General features: G+C 29.5%; 3 protein-coding genes and 1 non-coding gene across 4 annotated transcripts; 1 reads left to right on the forward strand and 3 right to left on the reverse strand.

Annotated features, from left to right (window-relative positions):
• Positions 1-460: 460 nt before the first annotated feature.
• LOC115700780 (putative NAC domain-containing protein 94) lies at positions 461-2,842 on the reverse strand. Its single transcript, XM_030628421.2, has 3 exons — positions 2,282-2,842; positions 1,848-2,179; positions 461-1,261 (listed from the first exon to the last, which is right to left on the reverse strand). Exons 1-3 carry the CDS (start codon positions 2,457-2,459, stop codon positions 671-673), a joined length of 1,101 nt encoding a protein of 366 aa, XP_030484281.2. The 5' UTR covers positions 2,460-2,842; the 3' UTR covers positions 461-670.
• Positions 2,843-8,167: 5,325 nt separating this feature from the next.
• TRNAL-CAG (transfer RNA leucine (anticodon CAG)) lies at positions 8,168-8,248 on the reverse strand. Its single transcript has one exon. It is a non-coding gene; the product is annotated as a tRNA-Leu (tRNA).
• A 60-nt stretch (positions 8,249-8,308) lies between these two features.
• Positions 8,309-12,665, forward strand: LOC115701484 (protease Do-like 8, chloroplastic). The gene is made up of 13 exons (XM_030629296.2): positions 8,309-8,609; positions 8,708-8,832; positions 9,164-9,246; positions 9,358-9,456; positions 9,893-9,959; positions 10,160-10,235; positions 10,337-10,403; positions 10,872-11,089; positions 11,188-11,255; positions 11,345-11,424; positions 11,502-11,588; positions 12,008-12,115; positions 12,208-12,665. Exons 1-13 carry the CDS (start codon positions 8,320-8,322, stop codon positions 12,334-12,336), a joined length of 1,497 nt encoding a protein of 498 aa, XP_030485156.1. The 5' UTR covers positions 8,309-8,319; the 3' UTR covers positions 12,337-12,665.
• A 1,935-nt stretch (positions 12,666-14,600) lies between these two features.
• On the reverse strand, positions 14,601-18,782 carry LOC115701290 (uncharacterized). Its single transcript, XM_030629043.2, has 6 exons — positions 18,474-18,782; positions 18,044-18,301; positions 16,839-17,953; positions 15,392-15,775; positions 15,058-15,293; positions 14,601-14,879 (listed from the first exon to the last, which is right to left on the reverse strand). The coding sequence occupies exons 2-6, from the start codon at positions 18,196-18,198 to the stop codon at positions 14,628-14,630; spliced, it is 2,142 nt and encodes a 713-aa protein (XP_030484903.2). The 5' UTR covers positions 18,199-18,301; positions 18,474-18,782; the 3' UTR covers positions 14,601-14,627.
• Positions 18,783-22,637: the final 3,855 nt, after the last annotated feature.

Below are 22,637 nucleotides of genomic sequence, written 5' to 3' on the forward strand. Positions count from 1 at the left end.
TATATGTTTCACACTTTTTCTTTATGCTTGATCGCTGGTAGCTTATTAGACTCTTAGTTGAAGTTGTTGTTAAGATTTTGTTCCTTAAACAGTTTAATAACTCTATTATTGTTGATTTGCTAGCTATATCTTCATGCTAGGCTTTGTCCAATTTTCTTACCAAATACACTATGTTACATCATGATTTCTTTCTTTATCTTTATAAATACACTGCCACATACATCTGGCTTCTACAAATTTTGGGAGGGGGACTTTAGTTTTTGGTCACTATGTACAAAATGCTGGTTTATTTTTTCTTCTTGAAAATTTTATAAATATATAAAACTTCTAATGATGCATTTAACTGAACCAACACACTCAAACACAATATATAAATAGCCTAACATGTACATTCAAATATAGACAACAACTGTACAAGAATAGGAGAAAACAGTAACATATTTTTTCTAAAACATAATCAACAAGCACAAAATTAGCTTTTTATGATAAGATAAGAAATCATCTAATTAAGGTACCTAACAGGTACCAGTAGTACTGTACTAATGAACCTAATAAATAATCTTATCTTACATAAACAATTTAATTCATGGCTCAAAAGGGTAGTACACTACATTACTAGTACCGGTTTGGTACCCCAAGATTTTTCTGTATCATCAAAATCAAACTTTAACTAGTTGTAACATTTGCTTGTGGACATTATATCACTAGGTGATTCTGTGTCCCAAAACAGAGTTGGTTTCCAATTAATATCATTTTGTGGCAAATTGAAAGGAAATCCAATTGATCTAATGCTTCCCCATTGATTATTGACCTCAGTTTCTTCTGGGTTTTTCTTTAAACCACTCAAGTCTTCTTCTTCTGGTGATATTGTCTCCATGGTTGTATGCATATTAACAGAGAAGCCATTGAACTCATCTACTGTACTTTCAGGGATTAAGAGCATGGAAGCTGAGTCAAATGTTGTTGACTTTGTTTGTCCCTCTGATGGAGGAGAGAACATAAATTCATTGGGAAACTCTCCATTTGGAAAAGAGTTAATAGGAGGCTTGTAAGGAGAGATTTCTTGAGCTGTAAAAGTGGGTGTTGAGTTGGGTAGGTGAATATTTTGAGGACTAAAATGAGTAAAGTTTGGAGTTTGAGACATGAGTAAGTCCCCTGGTGTAATAATTCCTTGTAAAGGACTAGACACCCAAGAATGAGAAAGAGCTCTTTGTGCCATTGAGTTTGTCTTCTTGAATATCCTACATATAGCCCATGCATCCTGAAGTAGTCATTATTAGACCATTACACAAAAAATAAAAATAAAAAACACCCTAATTACAACCACTTATAACATTTTTTTAGTCAACTTTTGGTCTAATAATCACGTGCCAGAATATATTTTTTTTCATAATAATTTTCGTTATAATTACAATATTATTCATGTAAACTTTTGAAAAATATCAAATGGTTTACAATATCAAAAACAGAGTTATTAATATTTCAATTTATCACACGTGTTCAAAAAACTTAAAATTTATTTTTGACACAATAAACTACTCAAAAATTTTCAAAAATTTATAAAACACCACCATGAAAAACAAAAAAAAAATCAAAATATATTTTCGGGCAAAACCCTTAGGCTTGTTATCCATGAACTTGTTTCGAAATACAAAACTGTAACGAAAGGAACATAAGAGTTTATTGTGAGATATTTGTCCAAATAGGATAGAAAAAGATTTTCCATGAGATGGAAAATAAAAACTGAAAATTATTAGTTGACTAAGAGACTACAATAGACATGGAAGAAATGAGTATAAAAATGCTATGTAATGATAATAATAAAAGTCTTGTTGGTTTTTACTTACATGGGCAGGAAAGCTTTTATCAAAAAGCTTATGATTCTTAGATGGTGATGGTGTTGTTGTTGTTGTTGTTGAGTCTGTCAAAGAAGGCAAACGAAACTCATGCATCATCCAATCAGTTTTCATGCCTTTAGCAGCTCTGCCTCTATAGAACACAAGTGATTTTTTCAACCCAATACACTTAGTTCCATCAGATGAATAAATAGGCCTATCTGTACCTGTTGCTTTCCAAAACCCAGCTCCAGTTACTCTATTAGGCCTAGCACTATTTCTGTACTTTCTATCTCTTGGACAGTAGAAATACCATTCTTTCTCACCTGTACTACTTCCCAAGTCTTCTTAAACCAAACAAAAAAAAAAAACTCAAATTATTTACACACTTTAAGTCATAATAATAATGATTAAAGAGAACAAAAAAAGGTTGGAACTTTTCTTACTTGGAAGATCCCAAGGATCATATTTGTATATATCAACTTGTTTGATGAGCTCAATAGGCAGAGGAAGAGGATGTTGTTGAATTTTTCTGTTGAGATAAAACCCAACTAACTCCTCATCTGTTGGATGAAATCTAAAACCAGGTAACATAATCTCATTATTCTTAATATTCTCTTCCATTGATAAAGGTAACAACTTTATGAGTTTTTTTATCAAAAAAAGTAAAGGAAAGACTACCCTTTAAGTTGTTATTAATAATAATATTAAGTGGTTTAATATGGATACTGAAAAGGGGTTTGATTTTGAAGCTTAGGCTTTCTCTTTTAGGATGAGTTTGTTAAGAAAAAAGAGAGCTTTAATAATAAGCTAAATTTTAAGAACTAAAGTCAAGAGAGAATGGGAAGTTATTAATTAATGAATATTTCTCTTATTGATTAATTAAATAAATAAATAAAAAAAACCCTTTTATTGGGGTTTGTTCATGTCTTCCAAATTAAGGATCATGTAAAGAGACTCCAAAATAAGAAATTTATATTGTTGGGACTATAAAAAAACTACCAATCTCTTCTTCTAGTGTCTCTTATCTTATATTTTATCTACAATTTAAGCAAGACAATATGACAAAGAAGGAATCCATGTCATGATCTTTTAAATCATTTTATTATTTTTTTATAAAGTTTTGTTTTTTTATGAATAATAAAAAAATATGGTGGACCAGCTTACTATACAAAAGCTTTTAAGTTTAGAGTCAATCTAATAGGAGATTAATAGATTGATAGATTCTCTGTATTTATGAAGAAAAAAAAAAAATTCTATTTAATTACACCTCCTTTTAGAACTATATATTAATATTTTTGACCTCCCAAGATCCAAAGAAACTGACTATTTCATTTCATTCTTTCCAAACCTTCCATTTTTCATCACATAAATAAATAATAGGCACATGTCAGAAATTATGATATATTCCAAAAAAAAAAAAAAAGGTTAAAGGATACTTTAAAGTGCAAAACAAAAATATCGTGATATTATTATTGGTTCAATTTAATATTAAATTTTAAATTGCTAATCAATTATTAAATATTGTAGATATACTTATTCTAAAATCAAGACTATAAGGTTATGGCCCCATTTATGAAGAGAAAATATAAAATTAAAGATTATTTCACACATTTACAACATTCCCATAAAATAAAATAACAAGAAAGAAAAAGGTTGGAGTTGGAATGAGAGTTCACAAACAAAAAGGTATATAAGGTTGTCTCTTTTGTTCTACAATGAAAAATAATTATAGGAAGAAACAAATGAAAAGTTAGTGTAGGTGATGACAAGGGTAGGCAAACAGTTGTGTTTCTGTTTGTGCATTTTTACATTTTTAAGGTAAATTTCTGGAATGGATAGTTCACTGTACCAATATCTGACATCATGATTCATGAATATGAATTATATATCAAAATTTTAGACCAAAACTCAAAATAAAATGACCTATAAAAGGGGAAAGAGTTACAAAGAAACACCAATTAACAAGAATTTGATGAGTGAACAAATGCTCCTAATCCTATGATGAATTAAAGTTATTTGGAACAGTTTTTACAAATTTGTAAACGTGTTACAAAAAAGTGGTATTGCTAGAAATTTATACATTTTGTTTAGAATAAATTATACTACTCAAATATGTATGTACATATTACAAACATGTAAATTTTGAAAAAAAAAAAAAAAAAAAAGAAACACCTCAAATGGATATCCAATTATCGAGTTTCTTCAAGCAAAATATATATATTTTTTAATGAAAATATTAATTTTTAAGATCTTATTGAAATTTCATCAGTTTATTTGTTCCAGTGGTGATGGACTCAGCTGAACTTTTACTTCCATTTATGCTAAAAAGACAATTCTACCCATCTTTTTACACTGTGCTGGTCAATTAAATCCATGCACATTCTTGTCATTTTACAATCAACTAAATAAAACAAAAACAAAAACAAAAACCACTAGCTAATAACTATAAATAGAAATTAGAGATGCAATTTTTTTTTTTCTTTAAATAATTGTTAATCACATGAGTTTGCTAAACATGTCTGCTATATGGATAACAAAGCAAAGAAGCCATTAATAAATAGTTGAAAAATCAAGAGTCAAATATTTAGCAATTGGGGACTCCAAAATCTAGTGAAATTCCATAAAATATTATATTGATTGAAGAGTATTATTACTGAGTATTAGTAGTGTCCAACACATTTAATAAGTGACACTTTATAATTAGTTAGCAATATTTTTTAAAAAATATTTTTTTTAATTATATAAGACCTGATTATTAATTACACTAACAATAATATAATAACGAATAAGATACTAGTCACTAATAATACATTTTACCATTTTTTATTGATTTTTTATTTCAAAATGAAGCATTGGGTTTTGGAAACCATTCGTGTAATTACCCAAGTTGAAAATATTGGGTCAAAGTACTCTACTCTACTCTTGTAACATAATAAGTTTTCTAACATCTTTATGTGTGAACATTAATCTCATATTAACCATGTTATGCTCACACAAGCAAATTTCCCATTAATGCTTTTCATCAATCTTCTTAATATACATTTATTGCTTTTAACTCTAATATATAACACACCTTTGACAAATCTACATTGTCTTTATTTTTCAAATTTTATTTAAGTGTTATGACCTCTAGTTGAATAATAAAACCTTTTGATTAAATACAAAATATAATCATTTTTCCAAAAATAAAAATAATTATTGTTTTTAATTGCTATTTTTTTTTTAAAAAAAATTGTTTTTGTTTAATTAATTTTAAATATTCTTTTTTTTTTTTAAAAAAAAAAAGAAGAGAAAATTGTGATAGGTGATATGGGGGGTCAATTTTTTTACTTATAATTTTTTAGTTTATTTTTCTTTATAAATTTACATATTGGTCTCCATATTTCCTTTCTGCTTCCGTCCTTGGTCACTACCTCTATCAAATAAGAAGTTCTAGTACAAATATACAAACGACCGCAAAAAAAATAATTACCTTTAGTGAAAGATGGTTGTGCTACAAAGTATTGGGATTAATTACTATTATCGACCGTAAAGAATAAATAATTTTATTGTCAATAATAACTTAAATGTTACTTCAAAAAAAATAAACAAAATGTATTTAAATTTTATTGAAAATATATTAACCAAATTCAACTTCAAGTACAAATAGAACTTTCTTTGTTGTCGAGCTACACATACAATACAAGACTATAATTAGCTATTTGTAGTTTAATTAGTACTAATACTAATAATAATAATAATAGAATACAATGTTGTTTGTGCATGTAGCTTGTCTAGGGCTTGGAGTGTGTAGCTTCTTCCTCGTTCAAATCAAACTCATTCATTTATTTCATACTCAATACTCTTAATAATATTATTAATAAATAAATAAATAAATACTACAAATTTAGAGTACAACCTAAGCTTTTGTAGCTCCATAATTTCTCTAATATAATACTAAACATATTGTATACTTTGAAGAAAGACAATAAATAATTTACTCTATGAGAAAGAGTGTTAATTACAATTTCTTTCTCAACTTTTATGTTTCAAAACACATGTTGATAAATATTTTTCTTTCAATTTTTTTTTATAGTAATGTTTGTTATAGTTATAATATCATGCTCTATATATTTTTGAAAAATTCTAAATAATTTACAGTATAAAAAATATAATTAAATTTTTTTAACACACATGATAAATTTAAATGTCAGAAATGATAAAACTTGGTTTTCGATACTCCTTCTATTGACAACATTAATGAAAAGCATATGTTTGTTGCTTTCAAGTCCACTTAATACACAGATTTTTAAGGGTTTAGTTGAGTATAAATTTATTAATCAAATCAAAATATATACTTTCATTTAAAGTCTAATAATGTCATAAAATGAAATCAAAAATGGTGTTTTGGAAACTAATTCAAATCATTTTTTTTTTTTTATTGGAACTTCAAATCATCAAAATTAATTACGAGAAAATTTTATATAATTGTGTGATTTATATATAGCCGATGTATATGTTATACAAATGATGCAAATTATTATATGATTGTTGGGAACTTTTTAAAAATATGATTTCTTTCAATAGTTCATATATAATATTATATATGTGTGTATAAATGAGGGTGATATGTTGATCAAGCGAGAGAAGTAAAACACTATATATGAATTCCAACTGTTTAAATAGTTACAAATAAATATTTAAGTTTAACTTTGACGATAATAATACCATATTGAGATATTTGAATAAAAATATCATCAACCTATATATGGATATAATGAGAAATTTACATAAATATAATATATATATATATACATTTTAATGAAATTTTTTATTTATATTTTTACAGATTTTTTTTTACAAGTTTTTACTTATTTTTTTTTTAGAAATATTGCTTTCCTGTAGTAGCAACGTCCAAAGAACATTGTTCTAATTAAATAACAGAAAAATAACACTTCGTATTGATGCAAAAAAAATACTTTGCTTTCTCGTAACAGCAACGTTAAAACAACAGTTTTGAAAATATCAGAAAAAAAAAAAACGCTGTACTTTTGTAAAAAAATATATAAAATCTGTAAAAATAATAAAAAAAAAATAGTAGATCAGTAGAAATGTAAAACTTTTTGCCATTTTTGTATATTTAGAAAATAATTCTTATATACATACTAGTGTTTTGTTAAATAATAGATCATATCTGTATTTTTAAATATTAAAAACTACGAAACTTTACAAAACCTTAATCTCAAAATTAATTTTATTAATTGAATAAATATTGTATGTGGTGTAATTAATTTATATGTATAAATTTTACAAAAAAAAATAGTAAAAAATATTAAACTTATAAATGTCTAGAAAACTTCTTTTGCCGTTTAAAAAGTGATAATTACTTAATAAAATAACATAAATATATTTTTAAAAGTCTCATACTTATTTTTATAAAAATTACAAGTATTAAAATAATACCACATAGTGTAGGAACAAATCTTATGTATTTGTCAAAAAAAAAAAAAAAAAAATCTTATGTATCTCCCCCATAACTATTTAAGAAATGTTCTAAAACAAGTAATTTATATATCTAAATTTGAGATATAACAAAATATTATCTAATATATGTAGTAAAATAATAACATCAAAGATGCCATATTAGTTCAATTTGAATAAGATTTTGTCTAGCAAAACTCATAATTTAAGTTAATCCTAGGTATCCATCTTGAAATTTCTTCAAATTAAATTCACTCCTACATAGTCTTAATGTAAACTTACTCAATTCCTAAACAATAAAACATATAAACTAAAATGATGTAATTAATAGCCTAATTCTCTTAAATGTTGTACTTGATTTTTCGTGTTTGTAAACAAAGATCATAAAAAAAAACTTAGATGAGTTTCTTGAATACAAAGAGAATTCAAAATAATTTAACCAAGTGTCTCTACGTACGAACCGAAGAGGGAGTGTAGCCGGTTAACAAAACTCCAATCAATAATTTTTATAAATGATTTACAATGACATTTGCCATATTACTCTTATTATAATTATTTTTAGTTAATCATGAAGATAGGCATGGAGAATAGATCATAATCACCCATAGAAAGGAAACCCCTCTCTATTAAAGTCTTTTTAATTGCATTTACAATCATAAAACAGAGAGCCTAATAAAACAAAATTTTGATCATTTTATCATTAAATAATATCATCATCATCATATAGATTAATTTCATTATCTTTCGTTTTCATTTTTTTATCTCTTTTTATTTTAAACAAAAAGAGAGAGAGTTCTTATTAACTTCTAATAATAATCTCCACTTTGTCATAAACTAAATAATAATTTAAAAAATAAAAAAGATTTTTATGTCAAGAATGGGATTCGAACCCATGCCCTTTCGGACCAGTACCTGAAACTGGCGCCTTAGACCAACTCGGCCATCTTGACCTTATGTCCTCTAATTGCAAATTATAATATATGAATATTGAAACTAAATCAGAGTATAATAGAATGGTGAGATGAGAGAGAACCAAAAACACAGGGACAGGACTGGAGTCGAGAAAGTCTCGACCAGACCACCCCTTATCTGCCCCTCTACAGAGTCTACACTATACTTCTTTGGTTCCTTTCAAGAAAGAGAAAAAAAAAAGATGGTCTTGTTGGCATGCCCTCTACAATTCCATGTAATCTCATCACGTGTTTCCCAAAACCACTACTTGGGTCGTAGACAACTCTGCTTCAATGGCGTCTCTTCTTCCTCCTCCTCTTCCATTGATGTTCCTTCACTCAGTCCAATATCCATTCAAAGGTGAAGCTTTTACTTTTCATTTGTTATGAAGCTTTTTTTTTTTGGTTGTTTGCTTGCTTTGATTCTAAAGCTTTTAACTTTTGATTTGGTTTTTTCAGTGTTGAAAATCCCACAAAGGATTTGAGCCAATTGTTGATGAAGATTACTCCTTTCACTTCAAGGCGTGCATTGTTCTCCACTTTGTTTTTGTATTCTTTTTTTCATTCCTCAAGGTACTTAGCAGGTCTGCTCACCACTTTTGAGCCTTTTACTTTATCTTTTGCTTCATTAAATTATCTCTATGGTGATATGGTTGTTTAAGCAAATGAATTGGTAATTATAAAAGGGTTAATACATAATAAACTTAGATAATTTCTAGCACGAACAACAGATGGAGAATGTGTCAACTTTGTCGTAACACTTCTGGGTCCAAATTCTCATTTAACAAAACAGAATCTAATCAGTAACATTGGTAAAACACAGAGTCAAATATGGTATAATTTGGATTTTGGTTTTCTTAATTATTAGCCAATTGAAAAAACTTGCTTCTTAGATTGTTATGTACGGATTTTCAGCTCAAGCTTTAGGAGATCCAACTGTAACCATTGATGAAGTTACTCCTACTGTCATTGCTTCCGGGGAACTCTTCCCTACTGAGGTTCATCATATCAATTTTATTATGTTTAGTTTCATTCTGATCACAGCAGGTGTCTTATTGAAGTTTTTTGTCTGATGTAATTGTGGTGTTGTTGATGTGTGTAATGTACAGAACAGAATTGTCCAACTCTTTGAGAAAAACACATACTCTGTTGTCAACATTTTTGATGTAACATTGCGCCCTCAACTTAATGTAACTGGTGCAGTTGAGGTATTTATAATTTGGTACCAAAATGATCATCATTGTCTTTCTTCTTTTTCTTTTTGGCTAATTAGTATTTTTGCTCCTCTGAATTTTGACAAGTACCAAATCATATCTCCCAAATTTTTCAAGCCATCAAAAATTTGCCCCAAACTATTGAGATCCAATTCTGTTCAATTTTACTGACGCGGCAATTGTCTGTACTAAATCACGCCCCCCAAATTTTGATATCTATCAATCGTGTGCCCCCTGAACTTTTATTAACGTTAGGCTTAGGTTAGTAAAATTGGATAAAAGTCATTGAATCCAACAATTTCAATAATTCGGAGGAACTTTTAACGGCCTAAAAATTTCAAGATGGGATAGAAATCTTAATTAACTTTTTTTTTTCTTTTCTCTTTTATTTTTATAGCTTCAATAGTAACAAATTATCATGTATTGACAGATTCCAGAAGGAAATGGTTCTGGAGTAGTTTGGGATAGAGAAGGACATATTGTGACAAATTATCATGGTAAAAGCTGGCAAAGGAACATCTTTCCTTCTTCCTTTCTTTCGGTTTTTCTCTTTTAACAATTTTTGGGATTGGGGAGTTTGCCAAAAGGGTCAGACCTTGTATGTCTGTTATGCAAAGTTTGTTCAAATTTAATCTGATGCCAATGGATTATTTTAGTACTGTGATATCTTATTGACATTATTCTCCTTTATTGCTAGTGATTGGCAATGCCCTCACTAGAAATCCAAGCCCTGGGGAGGTTGTTGCACGAGTTAATATTTTAACATCAGATGGGTGAGAAAAACAGTGCATCTTAGACTTGCTTATTTGTTTTATTTGAGTTTTGTTTCATCAATTTCATGATTCCTTTTCTCTCTTCTTTTATGTTTTCAAAGGGTACAAAAAAATTTTGAGGGCAAGTTGATTGGCGCTGATCGTGCCAAGGATCTTGCTGTTTTGAAGGTATGTATTTATCTTGTTGCTTTCTCTTATTGAACAACATTGTCCCACATGGATTAAATGTAATAATATTGAGCCCTATTTATATAAAGACATGGGCTGCTCCACTCATCACCAATTGATTTTCAGATGAAATCTCGTGATTCTTATCAGTGCTGAACCGATTCGTTGAACTTTATTTGATTGAAGTATAATCTGTATCCAACATGTGTGTATCAAGAAACACTTAATTTTCTTAAATCCTGGTTATGATTTTAGCTTGGTGCATCTATTTATCTCATCAATCCATTTGTCTGATTCAATTTTGTTAATATTCGAGTTGGATCTTTATTCTAAGAAATGAACTTATTTAGGAAGGAATTGATAATCATCACTGTTTCCTGCAAAGTGTTGGCTGAGGAAAATTCAATTGACATAAATATGTAGTAACATGAAAAATATAATGATGTACCATTTTCTACGAATTGCTAGGTTGAAGCCCCTGACGATCTGTTAAAGCCAATCCTTGTGGGGCAGTCATCTTCACTGAAAGTCGGTCAACAATGCTTGGCGATTGGAAATCCATTTGGTTTTGATCATACCCTCACTGTTGGAGTCATCAGTGGGCTGAACCGAGACATTTTCAGTCAAGCTGGAGTCACAATTAGCGGTGGAATTCAAACAGATGCAGCCATCAATCCCGGGAACAGGTTTGCTGCTAATTTTTTGATTGAAGCTTTAAACTTTAAACTGTCAATTCTCCTTGCTTTGATCCAAATTCGTTTTCATTCTTCTATAACTGTGACAGTGGAGGACCCCTATTGGATTCCAAAGGAAATTTAATAGGGATTAACACTGCAATATTTACGCAAACTGGTAGGTTTAGTCTCCTCTTCATTCAGTTTTCTTTCGGGTTTTCACATTGTAACGTTTTCTAAAAACTTTTTCGCCTTAATGTGTTGCAGGAACTTCAGCAGGGGTAGGGTTTGCCATTCAATCCTCAACTGTAGCCAAGATTGTCCCCCAACTAATTCAATTTGGCAAAGTGAGTATTTTTCATTGTAAAGAATTTCTCAGTGTATGGAAGTTTCTACTTACATATTTCTTGTTCAAATCCATTAGGCTTTTCGAGCTGGTTTGAATATAGAGATTGCTCCTGATCTGATTGCAAATCAGCTCAATGTTCGATATGGAGCTCTTGTTCTACAGGTATTCCTGTTGAGTTCTCATTTTGGTCTACCATCTTTCTTATTGCTTATTACTTAACAGCGCGTTTGGAAATTCAATATAATTGAAGGTAATTAAATAGTTTTGCATGTTTATTTGATCACGTAATTATACTGTAATTGTGTAATTGGAGGTAAGTCAAGTGTTTCAATTACACTTTTCAATTCTCATACCCCCATGAGAATCGGTGTTTCCATTTTAAACCTTAAGTGCTATTTCTCTGTAATTACCAACTATTTTTCCAAACAAGACATTTAGAATTCATAAGTAATTGCCATCTCATATTCAAACACCTGTATTTTAAAATATAGCGTAATTACTAGGTTTACTTCCATTCCAAACGCACCCTAAACATTACTGCAATTCCTGCATAAATTTTTTGTACTGTGGCCATATGATAGGTACCGGGAAACAGTGTGGCTGCCAAAGCAGGGCTACTTCCGACCACAAGGGGCTTCGCCGGTAGCATTGTACTCGGGGATATCATTGTAGCAGTTGACAACAAACCTGTAAGCTATTGTTTTGTAATTTGGCTAGTGTTTGCAGCATTAGTCTAGTGATCCATAAAATTTCTAAAATAACAAAAATTATTTGTGTTTAGGTAAAAAACAAAGCAGAATTGTACAAAGCATTGGATGACTATAATGTTGGTGACCAAGTAATTTTAAAGATTCAGAGGGCCAGTGACAGTTTGGAGCTTCCTATAACTTTAGAGGAAAAGAGTTCATAACCCTCAAATCCTCTTGAGAATAATAGCATACTTTCATAGTGAGGCGGGGATGTTTAAACGACATGTCGTTTTATGAGGAAATATGGAAAACCGACATCAAAGTTGTTGCGACTAAACGACGCCGAAGTTCTTATAACGGCTTAACAAAACGACATCATAGTTGTTAGGAAAGACTTTTAGATTAGATTGGTGTTGAGGAAACAACCCAAGAGATCTGATCATTTGATACGACATAGATAATAAACTCCTTTGAAAAATATTTGTTGATGGGAATGGGAATGTTATTTAATTTAAATTTACCTAAGTCCAAGTGGGTTCATTTTGATAAAGATTACACCTTTTTTTTTTATAAGTAGAGGACAAAGGAGGAGGAGTTAGCGTGTGAAAGATTGTGGACATGGAATATTTGATTAGGATGTTTATCTTAATTTAATATTAAAGAAAAGACAATAGAAAAATTTATAACTAAGACATAATTTTAATTTATTAGCTATAAATAAATGTTTCTCTTGTAATTATACAAAACATGTATAAATAGAATATAATATTGGATTGGACCAAGTGAACAAACGTACATCAACCTTAGATTTTCACATAGGATAAACAATTTTACTCATGAAATAATCTTTTAACAAAATTAAAATAAAATATAAAATTTTAAATACTAAAATCAAGTATAATTTAAAACACAACAAGACTCTTATATTAGTTTTAATATAAGCATTATTTGTCCTTTTTTATATAAATTTTGGTAAAATATAGATTTTTTATATTATAATGAGAGATATTTGTACCCAATAGTTATAAGAAAAATACAAGTTGGTTAAGCATAGAAATTAAATACCCAATTACTATTTTGCATTAAAAAAAATACCTTTTTGTTTTTTTAATGAAAAACATGTCTAAAATATTAAAATATTGAAATTTCACTATCCCAATAATAAAATCAAATGAATGAAAATATACTTTTTAAGTTATAAAATAACCAAAATTAATTCTAAAATTTATAAATAATTTTATTTAATAAAAATAGAAAAGTCTCTTATTTATTACTTGAAACTTGAAAGGAACACATTTGAAACCTTCTGAAAATAAAAATATACTCATTAAAAAAAAGACATAGAAACAAACAAAAAGAATATTTGTATTTGTTCCAAGTCAATAGAAATCTCACTCTCAAAAATCAATAATCACTACTCCCATGATATTTATTAATTCAAAAGGGCATCCCACTAAAAGAATAGGCAAACAAACAAACAATGAATTCCCATTCTATCTTTTTCTTTTCTAAGTGTAAAATCAATTTTCAGGCTGTTGCACTTGCACTTGCGCATGACTAATCACCAAATTCAATCTCTAACCACATTATTCTATTGTGCCAAATAGTAAACAGAGCACATCAAAGGTGGAACTATATTGCATTATAAATGTGGTCAAAGTATTCACAATTGTTATGAGGTTTCAATATTAAGCAAAGACTCGTGTGTGGTGGTGGTGTTCTTGTGAGTTTCTTAATGGGACACATACATTTGAATAATGAATATTTAAGATAAGGATATTGGAGCTAAACAATTAAGGATCAATACAAATCATTATTTTTAAAAATTGACACTATAGATTTTTTATTTTGTTAAATGATAAAAAAAAATTCGTATTTTTTAAAATGGTGCAAAATAATACCTAAATTTAATTTTCGATATATATTTTTTTTTTAAATATAACTAACTTGAAAACAATTTCTAACATATAAATAGATGCATAAAATATACTCAATCTTGTTATAATAACTTTTGATCAGATTATTATTAATTTTAGGCTAATTTAAATGTTTGTCCCCTAAACTTTGACATGTACCAAATCATACCTCTTGAATTTTTCATGTCGTTAAAAATTCCCCTAAGTTATTAAGATTGTTAGATTTAAAAACTTTTGTCTAATTATACTAAACAAAGTCTGACGTGAATGCAAATTTAGGGGGCACAATTTTATATTTTTGAAAGTTTAGGGGCATGATTTAGTAGATATCGAAGTTCGGAGGACATGATTTAATAAATGAATAATTGTCATATAAGTAAAATTGAATGAAATTGGACAGAAATCTTTAAATCTAACAATTTCAATAGTTCGAGGGTAATTTTTACCGACATGAAAAGTTCAAGATACATGATTTGGTACATGTAAAAGTTCAGAGGGTAACAATTCTAATTAGCGTTAATTTTAATTTGACAAAAAATCAACTTAGGGTCTAAAATAATATTTACTCGAAAGTTAAAAAACTTTTTTATTAACATTCAGCAAGGAAATAACAAAAATGAAGGTTCTACATGTATTTTTCTCTTAACAAAATTGATCTTGCTTAGCTTATTGTGACACCAAACAAGTTGATCAGTCGTTATCTTTGACATGTTTAGAACTCTACACACTAATCTCATATCTACTTGAGAGAAGAAGTAAAGGTGATCTGAGCCATCATCTTCCTGCTTTTGGAATTTCTTAAGTATGCAATGCCCACTCCTCAATACCTCTTTAAGTTTCTTGTCTTTCTGTATAAAACACAATACAAACAAGATTACAACATAAAAATAAATTTCGTACAACCATATTTTTATAATTTTTTTCGATTTTTTTTAAATATTTACGAAAATATCCCTATAACAAATTGAACTTTTCACTTTTCATTCTCATAGCCAAACAATTAACAAAAAGTAAAACCAAAATTACCTTTTGGAGCTCTGTTTGAACAGTTACTAAAAGATCAGAATCTGCAGGGTCATGAAGCTCTACTTGAGTTCCTCCTCTACGATTTTTCGGAACCAAATTGTGAGTAAACTTATCAGCCTTTATGAATCTCCAAATGGTTCTTATTGATTCTTCCAAAATCTCTAATACCATGTCACTTGTAATTGCATCACTATCTTTTCCTTTACTTCTTGCTCTTTTTCTTTCTTTTGAGTCTTCTGCATAATGTTTTAAACATACCCCAATTAAGCTAAAGCTATAATAATATCATTCTAACACAAGTTCAAATGAAAACTATTATATTAAGTACTCTCACCTCTTATGACAGGTACTTGAAGAAGATTTTTCATAACACATCTATTCTTGACATAATTCTCAACTCTTGGACCTTGAAAAGGTTCATTCTCTACAAACCTGTGTAAGAGAACCTGAAATTGTTGAAATTCATTGGCAACTTCATTGTATTGGCGCCACACGTAAGGATCAGCTTCCCATATCTCGAAAGCCTTTTCGTATTGCCATTGAAGGAATTCCCATGAAAGACACAAATGTCCAACGTAAACCATTTCCAAATCGGTCTGCAATTCGCGTATGAACTTCACCATTTGGTCCGAATGAGGCTTTTTTCTTTTGTGTCTCCAGAAAGTTGAAGACTTGGGGCTCCATAGTGAGTGAAGTGGGTCCTTTGATTGAAGAAAGCCTATTGATTGTTCATGATACAAAATTAGATATGGGGTTAAAATAAGTTTCACTCGATATTAAATTGTACCAATAGTGAAACTAGGCAGCGTCCTTTAGCATTTCTTTTAGACATGGGCTCTAATGGGGTAGAGAGTTATAATTGGCAACATACACTTTTGTGTATGCATAAATAAGCATAAAGCCCAAAAAAAAGTGACTTTAATAGCAAAGGTACAAAAAGAAAAACAATAAAGAATGAGAAAAGCTTATTAGGGGCACTACTAGCATTATTATCATGGTGACAGAGAATTCAGAGTTAGGTAAAGGCTCCATACCATAAAGACTAAAGCTTTTTAAATGAAAGAATTTCTACCTTCTTCAACTACTAAGCTTAAATTTACACCTAGGAATAAAATGTCATGTTTTAATGGGGTTTCTAGTCTATGAATGAAATCACAAGTACTTTGGTTTGGTTGAGTTGTATCACAAAAACATTTTCTTAAAAAGTTATAAAGTACACAAAACAAGCTCACAATGTTTATATATATCTATCTACTTCTTCCAACCTAAAAACTATAATAACTCTAAATTGAGATAAGAAAGAAAAAACAGCTACAATTACATATAGAATTGCCAACTAACTAGATTGAGTGGGCCCAACTTTCCCCAACATAGGTAAGTTGTGATAATCATACCATTTTATTATGCCATAAAGATGAAAAAGGCAGCATATATATATATATATATATATATAGTTCGGTAAATATTATTTTAGACACTCTCTATCATAAATTAAATCTTTTATTTTTTAAAATATTACATAGAATAATTTTTTATCAAAATAAAATTTAATAATAACTCTATTTAGATATGTAACGACAAATCTAGTTATATTTTATTCATTTGTTCATACTAAAAATTATCTTTAAATTGAGCTCAAGTTATTGTTTTGTTTATCATTTGACAAAAACAAAATGGATGGATAATTTTGTAAATCCCATATTCCAAAATGTAATAATAGTAAAAATAATAGAGATATTAGATGAAAACAAAAAAGACATAAGTAAGAAACTTTGACTGACCTAATGCGTACATCTTCTGGTAATTAAGAATATCTAGTTTCCTCATACGTTCTCTGTAACTCTTATAAAACTTATGAAGCTCATTCAATTTATCACCATGGTTAAACTTCTCATCAATCATCTTCCATGGCTTCAAATCCTCTGTTATCTTTGGTGATTCAGATTCTTCAAGAATGGTAGGAAGTCCTGTGGCTTTCACCTTTCTAAGCTCCATTTTCAGCTGCTCAACCAATTCTTGATGTTCCCATAACGATTCCAATCCATTCGAATCCTCATTACCATTATCATTAATTGAACCATTTTCAGAATTGTCTTCCACATTCCCCTGTTTGGCTCCCAATTCCTCTGTTTGGGACTCCACTAATTTCCTAAGCTCACCAAGAATGTCTTCATCTTCATCATCATTGGAATCTAACTCGCCATTTTTTGACTCAAAGTTCCCACCTTCAATTTCAAAATCCATATCTGAGAGAAAACTATCAGTTGTTGAATCAATAAATTGACTCATAAATGAGAATTCATGGCTCGAAGTAATGGAATCCGAGTCAGAATCTGAACACATATAGTTACTTTCTGACAAAAACTTCTCTCCTTTCTCCTCATTAATTTCTTGTACCTTTTGAGAATTGTTTTCTCTGTCATTCTCTGAATCAACTTTCCCAGAATTAGAAGAATCTTCTTTAATGACATTAACCTCTTCTTGTTTCCCAAAATCGTTTTCAGACAAGAACCCAGAATCAATAACCTCACCAAGTTTCAATGAAGAATCTCCATTAGAGTCTGCAAATAACTCCTTGATAAAAAAGTTTGAAACTTTAGCTTCTTCAACGAAAAAGCTAAGGTTTTCACCAGAAACAAAATCATATTTGTTGCTAAAAACTTTCACTTCTGGTTCCTCAGAACAAAACTGGTTCCCACTCGAGCTGGCAAAATCACCATGGCTTTTACTGAATTCTTCATATGTTGGAAACTTAAATGTGAAACCAAAATGGGGTTTTGAATCTTCCAACGAATCATCCAAATCTTCATCTTTTTCTGGCTCAATAAGACTCGAACCAATTTGGTACTCAGCTTTAGAAGAATTGTTCATCTGGGTAGAATCGTTTTCAATATATCTAAAAAAAAAACAAGAAAACCCCACATGAATAATAGAATAAACAGTAAAAGAATTATGAACACAAAGATCAGAAGAACAGTTGGTTTACCTGTGAAAAAACTTGGGGAAGAATCTGAAGAGAGTGAGTAAGAGAGAGGAAATAGTGACCCAAAAAGAGGAAAAAGAAAAAAGAGGCATCTTTGTACGAAAAAAGGCATGATTTTTATTAGTAGTAATAGCAGTAGGAGTAGCAGTAGATGCCATGTTCACAAAATCAAACTATGTACAGAAATACAAACTTGAATATTGGGCCACCCATCATCAATTAAATCCATCTTCATTTAGTGTCTTTAATTATTATTTCATTCTGAAGCAAAAAAAGAGAAGAGAAGAGAGATTAGTCGATAGGCAGTTTGATTCCAAGGTTGAAATTTTCAAAAGTGAAAACAGAGACAGGTAAGCTGTAAAAATAGTAGAGAAGAGATTATGAGAGCAAAAACTTGTGCATGGGAAAGAATTGAGTGAGGTTGAAATGAGACCTAATTTGGGGGAATATTTTGAGGTGAGGTGGGATTTACAAGCAAAAATCACGTATTGGAAAAGAACTTGTCAGCGAACTTGGTTTTTGGTTATTAGAACTAATCCTTAGCTTATTAGGTTGCTTAGAGCCTAGGAATACTCTCAGGACCGTTATGTCTATGAGACTGAATATGATCGACATAATAACAAAAGATTAATTACACAATTAACATAATAATAATATATACATTAATATAATTTTGTATTTATATAAGTTGGGAGGTCTGTGTTTTGGGGTTTCCTTTTTTCTATGCGCACTAGAGGAGATGAAGAAAATTGGGTCAAATTGAAAGTTTACGTCTTTATTTATAGTTTTATTTAAGGCTAAATAATTTTTTTTTTTGAGAAACTTTCAGAATGTCTCTGAATATTTCAGGTTGTTAAAAATTTCATAAAATTATTGAAATTATTAAATTAAAGAATTTTCATTTAATTTTATTAATAATAAAAATATGATATGGATAAAAATTTAAAAGTACAATTTAGTACATCCTTAATATTATTAAAATTAGATAAAAATTTTTAAACTAATAATTTTAATAGTTTAAAGAGATTTTTAAGAGGTTTCAAAAATTAAAGGTTATGATTTAGTACAAAAAAAATAATATTAATGTAATTAAATATTCAGTTCTATATAGTTTAATATAAAAAAATTCATGAATAACTAATTATAAGTTACTATATTTTAGAAAGTATTGAGTACCACCATAACCAATTGATAAAATTTGAGGCAAAAAATTCTAATTAGTATTTTTTTTAATTGGTTAGTTTGTTAATTATTATTTAATACTTAAAATGAACAATGTCAAAGACCACGCTTTCTAATTTTTTCTTGGGAAAATGTAAAATCTAATTTGTATATAAGGTCGGTGGAGTTTTGGGGAATGTAAGGAGAAAAGAAAAGAAAATTCAACTTTCTTTAAATTCTATTTTTTGGTGATAACAAAGCTGACTTTGGTTTGATTTTGTAAAAAGAAGAAATTTATAAAGAGAGAATCATTTTCTAAGTTCACTTTTAAGAAAATTTGATGAGTAGTTTCTTTTTTATTTGTGGACGAAATTTCAGAGAAAGTAATTACTTTTCACAATTTTTAACTGATTGACTTTTTTTGGTGGTGGTAATTTACTAGTTTCCCATAACAAGAAGAAGAAGAAGAAGAAGTTGTGTATTAGGGGAAAATGAGTGTTTGGTTTGGTGTGTCATCTCATTGGGAAGGTTAAAAAAATCATAAATTGTTCATGAATGAATGTGTTTCACACGCTATCACACCCAATTTCTAATTACATATCCCAACTCAACTATAAAGTATAAACATTAACTTTTTGGTACCACACAATTTACAACATATTCCATATGACTAAATTTATGAAAATCTTTCACAACCTTTTATTTTTATTTATATTCTTCTAATATAGTTTGATAGACCTCATAAAACCAGAAAAAGTTTGTAGTAGCAACAAAAGAGGTGCTATTTCCCTTTCAGTACAGGCACCGGCGTCGAGCAACATTGTAAGATGCAGCCTAAACCGCTAACTCGTGAATAACCATATTAGCATTGTGGGATAGCCAAAACACATGAAAGTCAACAACAGACTTATGATAAGAATATCTCTTAGGGCAACACCACTTGATAGAGCTTTAGTAATTAGACATGAACATCTCTTAGGACAACTACAATGATAAATGTTAAATTTAGTGTTAAATCAACACAAAAATGATAAAAGTTTGGCATTAAATTTTTTTCTGTTTCAATCACAACTCTAAAAAGTATACTAAAATTATATTCTTTATTACTATATTATTTTATTAAATTATAAATAAACCCAATAATAAATATACAAAAAATTTAAGTATAAATATATTATTTAAAGATTAAAAACTAATAGAAAAAGATTTAGTGTAGTTTATATATAGTGTCACACTAATAATAGTGAGACACTATAGTCAGACAATATGTTATAAATAAAATAAGTTTTAGAGCGTTGTTGGAATGAATTTAATGTAAAATCTCATTAAATTTAGGTGGCGTTTGGTTGTAGGTAATGAAATAGAATGGAATGAAAAGGAAATAATTTTCATTCCATTCCTTTGTTTGGTTGCATTTTAAAGTATTGGAATGGCATTCCAATGGAATGCTCTTTCCACCATTTTGGTGGAATGACTATTCCATTTTAAAAAGGAAGGAATGACCATTCCAATGTAACAAGAAAAAAAAATTAATTATTTTTTTATCAATTTTTTTTATCCATTTTAAATTTTATTCCATTCCATTCCTATTCCAATTCCCATTCGCATTCCTATTCCTATATTTTTATTCCTCCCAACCAAACGTTAGTGTTTTATTAGTAAAGAATTCACACCAAATTAGTATAAATTTTTTTTATTTTTGATAAAACATAAATTTAAATTTCTATATTAATTTAGATGATTAAATAATATATATCAGAATACATTTTTTTTTTTTTTACACTATATCAAAAATATATTCATATAAAAATATTTAAGTAAAATTTAATTTTTTCTTATCTTTTTTTTTTTGGCTAATTTTTCTTTCATCGGAACAACTCAACCCATATGATGTAAAAATAAAATATTTTTTTAATTAGATGGAAAAGTTAAGCATAAAAACTTAAATTTTTCTAATTTTACTCATTCATGAGTGATACCCATTAAGAGTGCACCTATATATAGAGTAATCTGCGGCATAAATATCTAAGTTTAACTTTCGATTGTGAATAAATACCTAAGTTTAATTTTTAGCAGTAATAATATTTAAGTTATAATTCTAAAACTTCTGTAGGTACGTGTAACGTCCCCGCTTCAAGCCTCCATTGGGTCCTTCCACCCACATAATAATGGCTCTTATACACGAGTACGCCACTCTGGCTGCTTTGTGGATTGACGACTGGCCCTACAGACCAATACGAGTGTTTCCAGCGGGCTTTGTCCTCACTCGCACGCTTCCTGGGAAAACTTCCCAGGAGGTCACCCATCCTGAAATCGCTCCCAAGTCAAGCTCGCTTAACTGTGGAGTTCTTTCGAGATGGGCTACCGAAAAACAAGATGCACCTTGTTGATATAGGTAGTACATCCATTTAAGCTCTCTTCAACTGTGTAGTCCCATACCTACACAGTCTCCGAATCATCACACTTGACCTTCCCCAGGCGATGTGGGATTGCACAGCTTACCCGGTATTTCCCCTTACGGATCACGGGACTACTGACTGTCACAATCACCCCCCCCTTACAGGGTCCGACGTCCTCGTCGACCACACTTCCGGCTGGGTCAAGGCTCTGATACCATTTGTAACGTCCCCGCTTCAAGCCTCCATTGGGTCCTTCCACCCACAGAATAATGGCTCTTATACACGAGTACGCCACTCTGGCTGCTTCGTGGATTGACGACTGGCCCTACAGACCAACACGAGTGTTTCCAGCGGGCTTTGTCCTCACTCGCATGCTTCCTGGGAAAACTTCCCAGGAGGTCACCCATCCTGAAATCGCTCCCAAGTCAAGCTCGCTTAACTGTGGAGTTCTTTCGAGACGGGCTACCGAAAAACAAGATGCACCTTGTTGATATAGGTAGTACCAATCAATCCATTTAAGCTCTCTTCAACTGTGTAGTCCCATACCTACACAGTCTCCGAATCATCACACTTGACCTTCCCCAGGTGATGTGGGATTGCACAGCTTACCCGGTATTTCCCCTTACGGATCACGGGACTACTGACTGTCACAGTACGTAGATATTAAGTATTAAGTAAATTGTCATGTAGTAATCTCTAATTGGTTCAGTTATTTTATTTTATTTTTTTAAAAGATAGTTTAAATATATCAAGAAAAAAATGACATGTAGATAGTGACTTGACATTTTACGGTTAGGTACTAAGTTACAGAAATATAATTTAAGTATTATTTCTACAGAAAATTAAATTTAGATATTTATTTGTAACCGAAAATTAAAATTTAAGTATATTTATACTGCAAATTATTTACGTATATACATATATTATATATAAAGATGGATTGTTTTCTATTCATTTTTGAAAGCTAAAGTAAATTGTTTAAAAATAACAACTAAAAAAATTAAACTATTACTAATCATTTTAGTGGTGTGTGATAA

Source organism: Cannabis sativa, chromosome 8 (assembly GCF_029168945.1).
Source record: "Cannabis sativa cultivar Pink pepper isolate KNU-18-1 chromosome 8, ASM2916894v1, whole genome shotgun sequence".
NCBI classification, from domain to species: domain Eukaryota; kingdom Viridiplantae; phylum Streptophyta; class Magnoliopsida; order Rosales; family Cannabaceae; genus Cannabis; species Cannabis sativa.